General features: G+C 45.5%; 1 protein-coding gene and 1 pseudogene across 13 annotated transcripts in view; one reads left to right on the forward strand and one right to left on the reverse strand.

Annotated features, from left to right (window-relative positions):
- The window catches only part of FAM13A (family with sequence similarity 13 member A), a 143,043-nt gene extending 134,609 nt beyond the window's left edge, over positions 1 to 8,434 (forward strand). For 12 of the 13 annotated variants that reach the window (XM_068187603.1, XM_068187597.1, XM_068187600.1 and 9 more), the window contains 5 exons: positions 226 to 321; positions 1,885 to 1,968; positions 5,959 to 6,155; positions 6,833 to 6,934; positions 7,793 to 8,434. In XM_068187603.1, coding sequence (XP_068043704.1) covers positions 226 to 321; positions 1,885 to 1,968; positions 5,959 to 6,155; positions 6,833 to 6,934; positions 7,793 to 7,919 — 606 coding nt within the window. In that variant the 3' untranslated portion in view covers positions 7,920 to 8,434. The remainder of the gene's footprint in view (positions 1 to 225; positions 322 to 1,884; positions 1,969 to 5,958; positions 6,156 to 6,832; positions 6,935 to 7,792) is intronic. The other variant, XM_068187599.1, reaches the window with a different exon arrangement.
- A 3,746-nt stretch (positions 8,435 to 12,180) lies between these two features.
- Positions 12,181 to 15,139, reverse strand: LOC137472483 (pre-mRNA-processing factor 6 pseudogene; annotated as a pseudogene).
- Positions 15,140 to 15,675: the final 536 nt, after the last annotated feature.

Raw genomic sequence — 15,675 nt, forward strand, 5'->3', positions numbered from 1 at the left:
CCTGTCTCTTACAGCCCCTTTACAAGACAGCCCACACAGCTTCAGCTGGCACCAGGCACAAGCGATGCTGTGATGGACAGCAGTTTCAAGGTTAATGCTGCTCTCCTGTCATCCCCATACAAGTTTCTCCAAGCTCCGCAGACTGAGGGTGATCACAGGCACATGAATTCTAGAGTGGAGCATTTGTTCCAGGATTCATGGATGTCTCCTCTTTTTCCTTTTCAGGTTACCAAAAATGAGCGGCAGGTGATGAAGCCATTGTATGACAGGTATCGTTTGATCAAACAGATCCTCTCCAGAGCCAACACCATCCCTATTATTGTGAGTAGAGCACTCTTTTGTGGGGTATCTCTTTGGTTTCAAACTGAGGAAGCAGGAATCACCACACTTTTGTGTACAACACAATCACTAAGGCTAAGTCCCAACCTCCCTTAATCACTCAGAGATCAAGCAAATGAGTGAATCAATGACACACTTCATACTGAAGCTGGGCAAAGCTGGTCAAGGGACTTTAGTGCCCACCTGTGAGCCATGGGGCACATCTCACCTTGTATTGTTTCTTCTCTTTCCATTGGGCTGCTGCTGTTATTTCATCCATCCTCTGTTTGGTTACAGCCTCACTTCTTTTTCCATACCAACCCATGCTGAGCTGTAGGTCTTCCATGCTGCTTGGTTCCCACAGGGTTGTATGTACAGGGTTTCTGTACACAGAACACAGACTTGAGTAGATCCCACAGGAGATGCCAGTTGTGTCCTTGGCTGAAAGAAATGACCCTCAGTCTTCTAACACTTCATTTGTATTAAAGTGATTCTCTTAAGTGGTGGATATTCCCTCTTTCAAGGTGGTGCTTTGCCACCAGCAAGGAATCCAATACACCCCTCTAGGGAGAAAATCCACTGTCTTTAATTTTGGACAATCTGTGTAGTCCAGTTTTTAAAAATTAATTAATCAGAAAAAGCTACACAGAATAATTCAAGCCTATCTATGGAAAGAGAGTTCTTTTATCAAAGTTCCTCTTTACTCTGTCATGTATGAACACTTTTTTGCTTTTCCTGAGCAGTGCTCATGTCCTGCCCACTTTCTGGACAGCCATTGAAGTGAACGGGCTGGCACAGCATTACCCAGTGCAGTGTCACAGAGGAGTGGGGCTTTTTTCTGCAAATATTGGGAGGTGTTCCTGGTCCTGCATTTAAAATTAAATAAAAAACTGTTCCTCCTGGAATATGCAAAATAGTCCCCAAAATGTGTGCTGTGAAGACAGTGCTGCCAGTTGAGGAGGAAGCTGAGTATGTGTGCATGGGCAGTTTAATGCAAAGCTGTCAAAGAGAGCCCAGGTCCTGTTAAGACACAAAACTGAAAATCCACAGAGGCTAGCAGAGCAGAGATGAGACTGATTTTTTCCCAGTCTTCTGAGTGAGAGCAGTGAGAAGTTCATAGAGAGACAGGATACATTTGAAAATCCATCTCTACATCAGTAGGTACTTCACTGGGAAATCAGGCTCCTGGAAAGCAAATCTGGAGAGCCTGGCTGAGTTTACACTGTAGCTCTGGAGAGCCAGCCAAATGCTCTGTGTGTGTATGGACCTCGGGCTGGGGATTATTTTCTTGCAGCCTTTGCCTTATAGTCACTACCCAACTAATAATCATCCAAGTTTCTTTTTAAAAACAGATTGGCAGTGGTGTCCTTTGCTAAGCAACATCCTGAGAGAAAACAGCCCAAGGTTCAGGGGGTTTTCTAGGCCTATTTTTCTTTCTTGAGAAAGATATTTCTCCTGGTGGTCCAGTGATGACCTGAGAGTGAGTGTGTGGGTGAGAATGAGGAGAGCAGGTGGTGGAGGAGAAAGGGGTTCACAATGTAACATACTTGTTAACACCTGTCACAGGGTTCCCCCTCCAGCAAGCGGAGAAGCCCTTTGCTGCAGCCAATTATCGAGGGCGAAACTGCTTCCTTCTTCAAGGAGATAAAGGTGAAGACCTCCAGCTGCTAACTAATTGCTCAGTTTGCATCAACTTTCCCCTTATACCAATGAAACAGAACGGTTGATTGATTTTTTTTATCAGTGTTGATTTTTTTTTGCAGTGTCCTCCTGAAAAATCAGTAGCTGCTTTAAGCCTCGCCAATTCTGATCAAATTCTTCCCTTGTTGTAGATAAGACTACAGTGTTTCCTTGGCTTTGCATTCTTTCCTGGCCTTCTCCTTTCCCCTCCATCTGCACATAATATATTTTATTTCGCTTTAAAAAAAAATAATAAAAATCACAGTTAGCCCTGTACCTTGCTTTTTATCTTGCTTTCCTCCTTTCTTTTAAAAGACACTAACTTGTTTTACAGTAGTTTCTCTCACTCCTAGGCTCTGTGGCTTGCTCACAGCACCGTGGCAGGAATGAGCTCTCACAAAACTAACCCTCGCACGTGGAGCCAGCCAGGGCACTTATGGGATCCTTACCTGCTCCCCTCCACTTATTTTATCCAGGTTCTTTTTCACCACCTTGTGCAGGGTGTTTTTAAATTAATGAGGATGGAAATAAGAACAGCTAGATTCTGCTGGTTGATACTTGGTCAGATTTGGATGGCAGGATTGTTGCGTTTCTTCTTGTGCTGCTGTGGGGTAATAATTCGGGGTGGGGAAGATTGCTGTGATACTGGGCCTTGCCCTGAGGAATAAAGTCCAGCAGCAGACCAGGACACGCTGCATGGAGCTGGGCCCTGGCTTGCTTTCTGTGCCTTTGCAGTGTAACAAGGGAGAGAAGTGCTTCAGCACATCTGGGTCATATTTCTGTTACCCAGCCAGAGCTTGGTTAAATGTAAGTACTGCAGACTTAGAGATCCAAGGTGATTGAGTCCAGTGGATTGTATATTAATGGACTATTCGAGGCACATATTCTTTAATACCAGATTGCAGATTGAAGATGTTAAGCTGCTGTTTGGAAGCTGGTTAATGATCACTGAGCTTCTTAGTATTTTCTAGATAACTGCTGGATCAAATCTGCAGTACTGGTCTGGTGGGGAGTGGTTTTGTTTGCTTCTGTTTTTTTCTTTTAGTGTATCATTTTTTCTGCACCTCTGCTTGCACCCAGTTTGAGAACTTAGAGCTGTCAATTATGGTGATCCCTGATGGTCACCGCGGGATGGTGCTGTTCCAGGACAGCACCAAACCAGTTCAGCAGTGTCCTGCAGGAAATACAAACCTAGAGGGTTTCTGGCAGAAGATCAGGACGACAGCGTAAGCCTGTTAATTTGATGTGCCTATTTACACTTAAGTGGGGGTCTATGAAGCTGCATCTGGCAGCTTTATACTGAACTATTCTCAGAATTAAAGAGAGGAGGTTAGTAAAAGGCCCCAAAACTTAGCTCCTGCATAGGTCCACTATGGGCAGGGACATATTTGACAGGCTGCTGACAATGTCAGTATTTGTGTGTTTCTGGGTGAGTTTTTCTAGAAGCATTTGGGAGACTTGACTAAAAACTTGAAAGGTGTTTTGAGGTGACCTTACCAAACATTTTGGTACAGTATCTTGAATTTTGTGTTGGAAAAATCATTAGGATTCTTGCTTTGTGGGAGTGCCGATGTTAGGATACTCTGGGGATTTGACATTTGTAACTCTGGAATGCCTCATAATTGTCTAACAATCCAAGCAGGTGCATGCTAAATGAATCTTGTGTATGAAGATCATTCTGGTTCAAGGTGTAAATGTTGCTGCAGTTTTTAAGTAAGGTTCCTATGTGAGACTTGAAAGGGAAGGCCTTAGAGGGTCTTTTCTGTTGGAGTTCTGGCTAAGAATCCTTCTAATTCGCTCCTTTGTATTTAAGAGCAAAATTATTTCAGAGGTCTTGTGACAGCCAGATGCAGTGTGTTGCCTCTGAGGTCCAAATGAAATTTCTACACTTTCTTTTCCTCTTGTGGCCTCCCGTGGCAGGAGGCTGGTTCCTGAGCCGCTTGCTGGTTCGGGCAGCATGCTGGTGTCTACAGCAAGGCAAGACAGGCTCATGGGTATCAGCGAGGAAAACACCTTGCATCAGTCCTCAGGAGCAGCTTTGTCACACTGCTTATGGAAATTGTCCCTTTGCTTTCTTTCCAGGAGCTCTCCCAGAAAAGGGCATGGGAGGTCCTCCTTTGTTGCCAGAGAGATTCCTCTGAAGCAAAGTGCGCTGCTTTTATTGCTTAGACTGACTTAGCAAATCCTCCTCCATGGCACAGCAGGATCCATGTTCTCCTGCTGTAGCCCTTCCCAGTCTGGGCAGGGTGGCATGCCTAGGGACAGGGAAATGGCAGTGAAAGATGGTCTCCCCTCCTCAGTTCAGTCTGGAGTTGTTGGTAGGGTTTAAGAACAGTGTATGACTGCTGGTTTGTGCTTTCTGTTTAAACTGTACAGCTGATGTCTGGAGAAATGGGTCTTGTCTAATCATGTGCTAAATATTGCTTCAACTTCCACAAATTCCCTGCAGATTTTCCTAAGATGCATTAAAACTTCTTTTGTTTACATCTTATATATATTTTTTAATATAAATAATATATTAATATAATATTATATATAAATATATCTTAAATATATCTTCTGTTATTGCTACTCAAAGCTTCTTCCGAGATAATGTTTTCTTCACCCTTCATCCTCAATCTTGGTTGTAATTTTCAGCCTGTGGCTTTGTGATGTATCATCATAGCCTAGAGCTTTAAATTAAAAAGAAAACTCTGGGCAAACTGTAATTTAATTTAAATGTATGCATTTATAAATCACTGAGGGTTTAACAGGACTAAGCCAGGTCTTGGGTGTTGCCTTCTCCCTTTTGCCTGAAATACAGGACCAGTCTCTTAGGAATAGTTGAACTATTCCTAAGAAGGAATTACGTGAAAAAACAAATTTAAAAAATGTCTACTTTTGATCCTGGTGCTACAATATATTTTTGTCTTGAAGACTTCAGTGATATTAGCCCCCAAAAGCTTTTAAAGATACTCATGTACTTAGATCCTTCCTGGCTAGAGTTATATGGCTGTAAAATAAATACATTTACACACACATACATACATATTTACTGTCCATGCTGGCATTTGCTGCTTTCTCTAAGTAGCCTCATTCCTTATATTAAGGTTAAAACTGCCTTCTAGAAATGTCTCCATACATAAGAGACTGGGCCTCGTTCCCTGATAATTAAAATTATTTCTGGACAGTGTCTCAGGACAAGCCCTACTTTTGAGAACACAGTGAACTGGTGAATACCAAGTGCAGCAGGGACTTTCAAATCTCATGCCTATAAATTTTGTAAAAAAATTGGAACACAGCCAGTTCATCAGTGTGCATTGAGGAAATGGGAAATTGCACTGTGCCGAGTTTCTAGTCCAATTTTTAGTGTATTCCAGCAAAATGGTCAGAGCTAATATTTGAACATGTTAGCAGCAGCAGTCCTTTTACACTCAATCATATACCACATTTGGGTAATTGTAAAATTCATCTAAGCTCACTGGTATCACTGTATGAGCATTTGAGGTCTTGATTTCAGCCATTAGAGAGAGCTGTTGAGCTGCATCTTTTGAGAGAAAATTCCACATTTTAATCTGGCAGTCTCTATGCTGGGAAATGTTTGCAGGGAAATGCAGAGGATGGCTGGTGTGCTTTGAACAATATGTATAACAACTGTAAATGGGTTCATTTACATCAGAATACATAAACTAAACAAAGAAACAGGTTGCTCTGAACCCCAAGTATTTTTTTCTCTCATTTGTGTCGTTCTGGTTCTCCTTAACCAATCTGAGTTTGTGGTGGCAATTTCTCTGTCATGCTTTGGTTCTAGGGTGTCTTACTGATGGTCTTCTGGTGTCCTGTGTATTGCTTGGCAATTGAAGTGTTTGCTCTGCTTTTCCACTTCTTGTTCCCGAGTGCATGTGGTGAGAGGAGGAGCCTGTTCCTGAGAAGGGAAGTAATAACTGTGTTGTTGTGGGGGTGCTCTGTCTCTGTGTGTAGGAAGAAGAGGAGGGGTCTGAGGAGGACAGCAATGTGAAGCCGGATCTCACAATTACCATAAAAACAGATTTCAGTGTGCGCAGCTTCTTGGATCAACTAGAAGATGATGCTGACGGCTTTGTTTCCCCGGTGGATGATAAGACGCCATCTAGGAGCAGTCAGGATAAGGGGCTTTCAAATCTCCATGAAGCATCCATGTATGTTGAATTCACAGGCAACTGCAAAAAGTTATTTCTTGCTAAGATAGTATTCTGTCAGAAAAGTGTCTAGGGTTTTTTTTTTCTATTTATGATCTGAGCCATAAGTTTTCATGTTTCATTTTTAAATGCAATAGACCCTCATAGAAAGGTTTTGGAAAGAAACTACCTTGTCCTGATACTGATATTTAGCTTATGCACCTTTGGATTCCATCTCCAAATAGTAACTCCACCAGAGGCAAGCCTTTATCATGAAAACCCTGCACTCCAGAAGGTTTTTCATGTTTTTGGAAAGGTCAAGTGGAACTAGCTTTTCTAGTTTCAAGTCAGGTGCAAACACATGTGGGTGGTAGCCCTAAGTTGTGACCATTGAATTTGATCCTATAAAAGTCACCAAACCCAGGCCCATCTGCAGGAGATAAGTTTCATAGAAGTTAGTGGTAAATTGTGAAGTGCACACTTGACCTCCTCAGAAGCTGCAGCTTAAGACTATGATCATTTCGCTGAACTAAATTCAGAGAACTTTTTGTTTTAAGTAATGTGAGGCTGCCAGAGCTGCTTGCAGGAGCAGCTCTGTTGCTTGGCATACGTACAACTAAACATCTGCAGGTCTACTGTATGTTTCCTGTTTTTACTGCGTATGTATGGATAATCTCACTTATCTTTAAACCCAACAGCCCTGAACTGTTAGAGCAGCTCCAAGAAGTCAGGGAAGAGAAAAAGCGAATCAGGAAAAAATTGAGAGACTTTGAAGATAACTTTTTCCGACAAAATGGAAGGTAACAATTTTTCAGCTGCCTCTCTGTTTTTCAGCTACTTTTAATCTGTTTTGCATCTACAAAGATCTTCAAATTTGGAAAGTTACCTGAATTCAATATTGCGTATTTCTTCTTCACAATAATTATCATTGCTTTACCCACATTCAGAACAGTGGAAGAGTTAGTCAATGTTAAAATAACTTGTTTTTTCCCTAGTGATTTCTGTCCTATTCTTGCTTATCTGTGAGCTATTCAGACACTAGTTTTATCAAGTATTTCTGCTTTAGTGTAACTGGTTTTATTGTTTTAAGAAAACGCACCTCATTATCAAGCTGATAGTATGTTTTCATATATTTGTACTCTTAAATTACCTTGTCTGTTTCTTGCCACTAGCCATCATCCTTAGGGGCTTCTGTAAAATCACTGGACACTTAAATTTTTTCTGTAAGCCAAGAGCAATCTGATCAAATACTGTCTTTCTTTTCGCAAGTGTGCCTGTTCGTGTAAGTGCTGTGCTGCCAAAACAGGGGAGGCTGTATTTTATTTTGCCAGGCTCACAGGCAAACACTTAGATGATTCCTGAAGTGTTTTCCAGCTGTTTAGCAGAGCTGGTGATTTCAGAGAAGCAGGGCATGTTTCGAGTAGGATTGTGCATCTGGAACTCTGGTCAGTCTCAGCACACAACCATCCCATGCTTTGTTGGAGCAGCTTGTTTGCCCCTATTTTTTGTTTGTTTGTTTTTTCTCTCAAAGGATAAATGTTTTGGTCTTGTTCCCTGATCAGGAGTGGGGGAGAGGAGCTGCTTTGTAGGTCTTGTTGGTGGACGGAGGGAGGCTTCCTGTTACAGAAATCTTCATGGTCTGCTTTCACTCCCTCTAGGAATGTGCAGAAAGAAGACCGCACTCCCATGGCTGAAGAGTACAATGAATACAAGCAGGTTAAGGCCAAGCTGAGGCTGCTGGAAGTTCTGATCAGTAAGAGAGATATTAGCTCCAAGATCATGTAAAGGAGGAGATTGTTTTTGCCAATAAACAAAGCGGAGAGAGCACCAAACGGACAAATGCATGAAGTGGATGCAGCGGGAGCCTGACTGGGAGAGCTGAGGAGCTCCCTGGGAACTGAAGGGTCATTCCCAGAGGTGGGAGAGGGAGGAAAGGTGGATTTCTGTAACTCTCTACATTTGCTGTTGCCCACTGTTTCTCCATGCCTGATGCCCAAAATGGAGTTTGCCAGTGTAGGAGACACAACACTGCGCTCAGTGACTGCACTGAAGGGATCCTTCTGTATTGATTTGCTTACAGATCCTGTAATATTTAGAATATCAAAGCCAGCCATGCTGTTCTTTTTTCCCAGGATATTATAGCAAGAAGCAGAATAGGATTAATAGTAATTAAATCATCAAATAGCTTCTACTTGAGTTGAACTGAGAAGTGCCCTGACCAAATCTCATGTTAGGCACAAGTCAGGCAGCACCAAGACTGTTCTCTTGTAGCTACAGTAAAGACTTGCTCAGATTTTTGACATGTTTGGAGTCCAGCATCTTCTGTTGCTCTACAGAAATGCTGTAATAATCGGGTCATCACCCAGAACTGGTGTGATTTGCAGTTTTGCCCAGGCTTGAGTTGGGTTTTCTTCCCACATTTTTGATGGCAAATTCAACCAAAGTAGAAAGAAGTACCTGAATATTTGGGATAGTAAAGAAAATGAGCCATGCAGCCAGGTTCTTAGTAACTTATTCTGCTTGGAGGGAGATACTGAGACCTTCTGACCACATTTGGGCAACAGGGAAGAGAAGAGGTTTCAAAAGCTTGAAGTCAGAGTCCCTTGGGATTTTGGTGGTTGGTTAAATATCCAGTGTCAAATATGTGGTAGATATCTGGAAGACCCACCCCATTAGTAGGAATGTTCATTGTGATACAGACACCTGTGCCTAAGGTGAACAGTCCACACAGGTGTCCCACAAACTCACTCACCTAAATTTTCTTCTTTTGTGCACATCACCCCTGTGTGGGCTACAGCAGCAACACTAATGGTGGCAGTAAAGGATGGGTTTTTCCTTCCAGTGTAGGAAGTATGGCAGTACAGAGGATACCGCAGGGAACTGAGAGCACGGAGCTGTGCTCTGCCTGTGGAATGTGCACCTGTCTCAAGTGCAAGCTTTGACAATTTACTGTTTCCAAATTTGTTTATGACTTTCAGAAAACAAAGTCCTGGGATACCTGATTCAGGTGTGTCTTGGTTTGAAAGACAGATATCTGCCAAGAAAGGCAGAAGCCTCCCTTGGAATGTAAAATGTGAACCCCCTCCCTCCAAATTATTATAATTTTTGAAATTAGGGGCCTCTCAGGCAAAGATATGAGGACAGGAATGATGGTTCTTTACTAGTGTGTATACTAAAGCAAACAAACACCAGCAACACAGCGTTAACACCACACAGAACCAGGAACCCAGTCCCAGCCCTCTCGGCTGGGCATCCTCCCCTCTGCTGCAGTTCCGGGCACGGCCAGCAGGGGCGCTGCTGGCTCCCAGCCGGGCGCTGCAGGTGCGGCGATTCCCCCGTGCCTGCAGGGGGCGCTGTGGTGCGGGCTCCAGGAGCACGTGGTGATGGCAGCTCAGCCCAGGAAGGAAGGGAAGGAAGACAGGCTTTGCTCCACAAACCCCAGGCAGCAGTGATCTCAGTGATCTCAGTGCTGCAGCAGGACTCTCAGAAAACAATGAGTAAAACAATCCCGGGGTGGTAGAGGAGATGCATCAGAAGCTATTCCGGAGCTGTGGCTGGAACCGCAGGATGTCTCGGCAGGCAGGGGGTGCGGGGCGACAGTGCAGTGAAAGCTCAGAGCAGTGCCAAAGAGGCAGTGAGGGTGGGCCAGAGGAGCCTGGCCCCCAGCAGGGCCGAGAGGGGCGAGCTCAGCATCCTGGGCACTCGAGCAGATGGGAACAGGTCCCTCTTTTAGTGAGGTAAGTGTTAACAAAGTCTCAGTTCAGTGGCTGCTCTCACAAGGAGAAGACTCACCCCAGAAAGGAAGAAGGAGTACAAGACAGAATCCTCCCTCAGTAAGAAACAGCTTGACCCTCCTTTGATGCTGAGAAGGAGAAAGTGAGACTAGCCACTGCCCCCACCCCTTTACTTGCCCAATTCTCACGGTATCTCTGCCCCTTGGAGAGAAATCCCCCCCAGATGAGAGAAGTGCTACCAGCTTGGCCACTTCTTTGTTTCTCTTAAGTACCCATAGGTACCCAGTAGTTAATGTTTCTTAGCAACTTATGGGAAAAATTCTGTACGTAAGAAGGAACAAAAGAAAATTAACTTAACCCCCAGCAAGGTGCTCGTGTCAAACAGGTGCTGCCTGAAGGAGAGAAAGGCCCCAAGTTCAGGGCTTAAAGTTCTGCCATCCTGGGACACCTGGGCTCACTCTCCCACTCCAGAGGCTTATATACACCCTTGGTCTTCCCTAAGCCACACTCCACCCTGAATCCCAAGGGAGGGCACTTCTGTAATGCTTTCTTCAGCTCCCCAGGGATCATTGCCAATGTACAGAAGCCAAATAACCAAGATAAACTCCAGTATTGGTTGTAGCCAGGCCTCATGCATGTCACACCAGAGGAGCCAAAAGGACTCCCAGAACAACTTCTCCCCCTTCCTTCTTTATTAAGGGAAAGTGGGTTCACAAATACTTGTATTTAGTTTGTGGTACTTATGTAAGGGTACTTTATCCCCTTTCACTTGCTATGTGTGCTGTGTGTGTTCTTGCCAAAATTGCTTCTATTTTGGTCTCTTCAGGATCCCTTGAATTCTTCCAAAGGTGGTCATGGGCTGCACGTGCACTTTGCTAATCAGGGTGGGTGTCCTAGTTTAGGGCAAATTGCCCCAACTGGTTCAGGAAAAGATGTCCTTGGAGAAAAGTGGAAAAAAACCTGTTTATTTAACAAGCAAAGCACCGACAAACATAAAAAATGAAAAATACCAAACAATAAAACCTCTTGTTCTGAAGTGATGGCAAATTCAGAAAGTTCTTTTTTTGGGGTGTAGCTCAGCTCGCTGCGTTGTCTCTCAGTCCCTCTGGCACTGGAATGCAGTGCCCACCCAGCCCCGGTGGGCCACAGGTGTGAACTCCCAGTGTTCTTCTGAGATTTTGGTCCAAAGCAGTTTTGAACAGTTCCAAGAAAAGACACAATCCAGGGAACTTCTCTGCCTCAGCTAGCTAAAAACTGACTAAAAGCAAAGGAGACCTCTGTCCCCCTGTCCGTTCTGCAGACAACACAGTCCAGGAGCAGGATGTGGGGGAGCGAGTGCAGTTTCTGATAACAAACTGCACGCTGCTTCTGCCACCCCCTTCGCTCTTGGAACCAGCCTTAAAGGTGTAGAACTTAATACCAGCATAAACAGAACAGATGACTGGGGATACAAGCATCATAAAGTCACCCAGGACATTGGGTAAGGCAGAGATGTGTTAGTGAAAGCACTTGGGATGGGGACTCATGGCTTGGTTTGTTTTTTTATTGATTGCAGAATTGCCTGTTCCATATCAAACCAGCAAAGACTGAATTATGTATTTCCAAAAAGTCCAGAGGACTTGTGTGCTGACCTAGGGATTGGCTTTTTAGAGGTGCTGAGTTCCCATCTCCAGATGGATCTTCTCTGATCCTTGGTGTGTCTTAGCTGGGCTGACAGATTGGATCAAAAAGTGCTTTGACGGGAAGCCTTCAGAAACCGCCAGGGCAACTGATCCCAGTGTCCCAGCAGGACTCTCAGAAGCAGCAAGCAGGAATGAGCAAAAATCCTGGGGTGGTAGAAGAGATGTATCAGAAGCTATTCCGGAGCTGTGGCTGGAACCGCAGGATGTCTCGGCAGGCAGGGGGTGCGGGGCGACAGTGCAGTGAAAGCTCAGAGCAGTGCCAAAGAGGCAGTGAGGGTGGGCCAGAGGAGCCTGGCCCCCAGCAGGGCCAAGAGGGGCGAGCTCAGCATCCTGGGCACTCGAGCAGATGGGAACAGGTCCCTCTTTTAGTGAGGTGTTAATAAGGTCCCAGTTCAGTGGCTGCTCTCACAAGCAGAGGCTTACCCCACAGCAGAAGCAGCAGCTCTGGGTTGGGCTCTGGCAACAGCATCAAATTCCCTTCCCCAAGGAGCAGCTCTGATCATCCTCCTCCAAAGCCAAAAGAGAGAGCTGCCCCAGCTCTATCCTTTACCTGCCCAATTCTCCACTTGGAGAGAAACTCCCAGATAAGAGAAATGCAATCAGATGCCCTCGTCCCCTGAGCTTGTCGTTAATGTTTCCTAGCAATTGATGGGAAAAAATTCTGTAAATAAAAAGGAACAAAAGGAAAGAAACCTAACCCCCAACACTGTCCTTCAAAATCTGTGTCACTGAAAGGGCAGCAGGTTAAGTCCTACAAAGACGTCTGAGGCAGCTGAGGCCAGCACACTCTAGAATATTTTTCAGCTTGGCTGCCACAAGCACAAGAATCTCTCTGATCTTTTTCTGCCAGTTCTCTATGTCTTCGGAGACATCACACCAGAACTCTCCGTAGCAAAGTTCAGCATTCTCACAGCGCTTCCTCACCTCTTCTTGTTGTTCCTTTGTGCTGTACTGGAGCTCAAATTTGTAAAAGAAGGCCCAGACATCCCCCAGGTCAGAGTCTATCTTCACTGTGCAGTGGAACCACTCTCTGGCCTTGGTTATTTTATGCTTGCTCTAGAACAGCTTGGTTCCTGCTTGTCCAGCCAGCAGGACATATGGGTCATGTTCATACTTCTTGAGAGCATCCACACCCTTGGTCTTTCGTTGTGGCCACGCTTCAAGGAAAATTGCTTCTGACCACAGGATTCCTGAATTGGTGCACTCTTGCAGTGCCTTGGCCATCAGAACATGTTAGCAATGTTCTTCAGCCCAGCTCGGTACTCCAAGTGTACAGACTCCATCCAGAGGTCTGGATTCTTTGGATTCAGATGAGACTCTTCCAAGACGGCTCTTGCTCTAGTCAGCTGCCCGACTTTCTCCTCCAGCCTGGACAGCAAAAGCCACAGGGATATGGAATGGGGATGCTTCTTCAACCCTTGATTATAAGCCTCCTGTACTTTCTCTACCAGCTCTTTTTGTTCTTCAATTTGTCCTTTCATCATCCACAGTTTGGGGAATCCCTTATAGTGCTTCAGGGCTTCCTCACAGAGCTCCTGGGCTGCAGCAATGTTCCCAAGCACCGATTCCAACTTCACAGACTTCATGAAGACCCTTGCTGTGGGGCACTGCTGCGAGCTTTTGCCAGCAGCCTCCTCGCTCTTGCATATTCACTGTTCTCTGACTTGAGCTTCACAGCAGCCAGCCAGATCTCCTCACTGTTGGGGTTGGCCTGGAAAGCCAGGGCCAAGATGCTCCTGGCTGCTGGCACATCTCCTGCCAGCCAATTGGATTTGGCTCCCATGAGCCACAGCACCTCTGCTTTGGTACAGTGAGCAACACCTCTGTAAAATAGCCTCCAAAGATTCTCTGGTTCCATGGTTCTTTTCAAAGGGGGCTGTTTGCAGCTACACACTCTACTTGCTTGGGAAGACTTGCAAGGCATAGGCATGAATGGCTTGGGCACACTCGAGGGCATTATGAGCAATGCAACTGTCTGCATCTTCCATCCAGATCTGTTTCTGATCTTCTTCCTCGATCCCAATCCCAATTACAGCTCTCATGATTGCCTGGCATGTGGCCACACTTCCAGCTTTATCACATTCCTCAGCATCCTGTATCCACTGCTCTCTGTTGATTTCCACACCATTAGCCTGAAGAGATGTGTTGGCTCTGTCAATGATTTTCTCCACCATCTGAGTATTTCCATTGGCTTCCTCCAGTTTGGCAGCAGTAATCCAGATGTGACAATCCATGGGGATATTCCCCCAGGCTTTGTTAAGGACTTCACGAGCACTCTCATATGTCTCCAGCCTTGTCAGCGCCAGACAGTTTGACACTGGTTGGACAGCACTCCACAGCCCGGCTCAGCATGATCCTGGCATCCTCAGGTTCCTCCAGCTCCATGGCTGCTTTCCACAAACGCACTGAGTTTGGAATATGCTCAAGGGCTTTCCTAAGGACACGTTTCTTGGCACGATGTCTCCAGCTCTGCTGCTCTGATATAGATCCACACAGACTGTGGCAGGTGCCGCACAGCCTGGGCCACAACAGCCCTGTATCTCCTGGCTGAAGTCGAGCAGCTTCCAACCAAACATCTTCACTCTTAGGGCACATCTCTGTTCCTTTCATGATAAGGTTTCGAGCCACCTGTAGTTTGCCAGTGACCTCCTCCAGTCGGGCTGATGCTATCCAGGCTGGTGGATGATGAGGATTGGTCTCTCAGACAGATTTCAGGAGCAAATGGGCTTTTTTGATATCACTGATATCTCCTCCATGTGTGGGAATCATGGAATTCAAGTCTGTCAAATATCCTTTTGTGTCCACTACAGTCTGGCCAGTCACAGAGTCCGACACCTGGCTTAGCCTCATATCCATCAAGGTGTACCTGGTTTGGCCAGTCTTCCTCATATCCAATTCACCTGTCCCAGGTGTCATCAAGCCTGGTGTCATTCCTCCTGGGTATGGAGTATTCAAACCCCCTGGATACGGAGTATTCAGATGGGTCCACGGAATTGTGTTTCTCCTCTGACTGCAAATGCTTTGCAAAGAAGCTGTTGGGGACAGAAGTCAACCTCTCATAACGAGGATTCCTCTGCCACTTGTTCCTGGCATCCCCAGCCTCAGGAATACTCAGCCACTCCTCCTCAGTAACCTCTGCTAATTTCCGTTTCAAGACTGAGAACTGCTGTTGAATTTTGGGTTGTTCCATACAGTACTTTTCTATTTCCTCTTTTTCTCATTGTTCCCTCCTTTCTTTCCTGTGTTCATCCATCCTCTTATCCAAAGCTGCATAAATAGCATCTGCTTCTTCATCATCTTTCTTGTAGGGGCCACTTGATAACAGACTCCCAGCATAGCCACTGAACTCATCATAGTTGGTGTCATTCAAATCCCCATCATCATCTGCTGTCTAGTTCTTCATCTGGTTCCCCACAGTTCTCTTGCCTGGCGGGGTATGCCAATCATCCATGGGGTTGTTGGCATCACAGGCAGGGCTGATATCAGAGCGGGTGGTGAAACCCATGGCTCCACAGCCCAGCCCTGGCTGGTAGCCCAGGGGCACGGGCATGCTCAGGAACGGCTGGTTCTTCTTGTTCATGATGGTAACAGTGAGGTGAGACTGAAGCCAGACCAGGGCAGAGCCAGGAGAGGCAGCTAGGAAAGTGGTGGCAGAAGCGGTAGCAGAGCTAATTCCCTTCCCCAAACAGCAGCTCTGACTGTCCTCCAAAGCCAACAGAGAGCCAGCAGCTGCCCCAGACCCGTCTTTTACCTGCCTGATTCTTGCGGTATCTCTGCCCCTTGGAGAGAAACTCACAGATAACAGAGGTGCAACCAGATGCCCTCCTCCCCTAAGGCTGGCCCAGTCTTTTGTTTTTCTTCAGTACCCTGTTTTTCTGAAGAACCCAGTCATTAATGTTTCCTAGCAACTTAGGGAAAAAAAATCTGTAAGTAAAAATGAACAAAAGGAAAGAAACTGAACCCCCTGTGATAGTTTGAAAGCAAACCAGTGGGAGACCCCAAGTCAGAACTACAATTTACTAGGAAAATTAAAATGCTGTAGCATAAAAACACTGACAAGAGTCAGAATAGAACCTGACATCCTGTCGTTCAGGGTGTTGGTAGCAGTCCTATTAAATGGTGGCT

The sequence above is a fragment of the Anomalospiza imberbis genome, chromosome 4, assembly GCF_031753505.1.
Source record: "Anomalospiza imberbis isolate Cuckoo-Finch-1a 21T00152 chromosome 4, ASM3175350v1, whole genome shotgun sequence".
NCBI classification, from domain to species: domain Eukaryota; kingdom Metazoa; phylum Chordata; class Aves; order Passeriformes; family Viduidae; genus Anomalospiza; species Anomalospiza imberbis.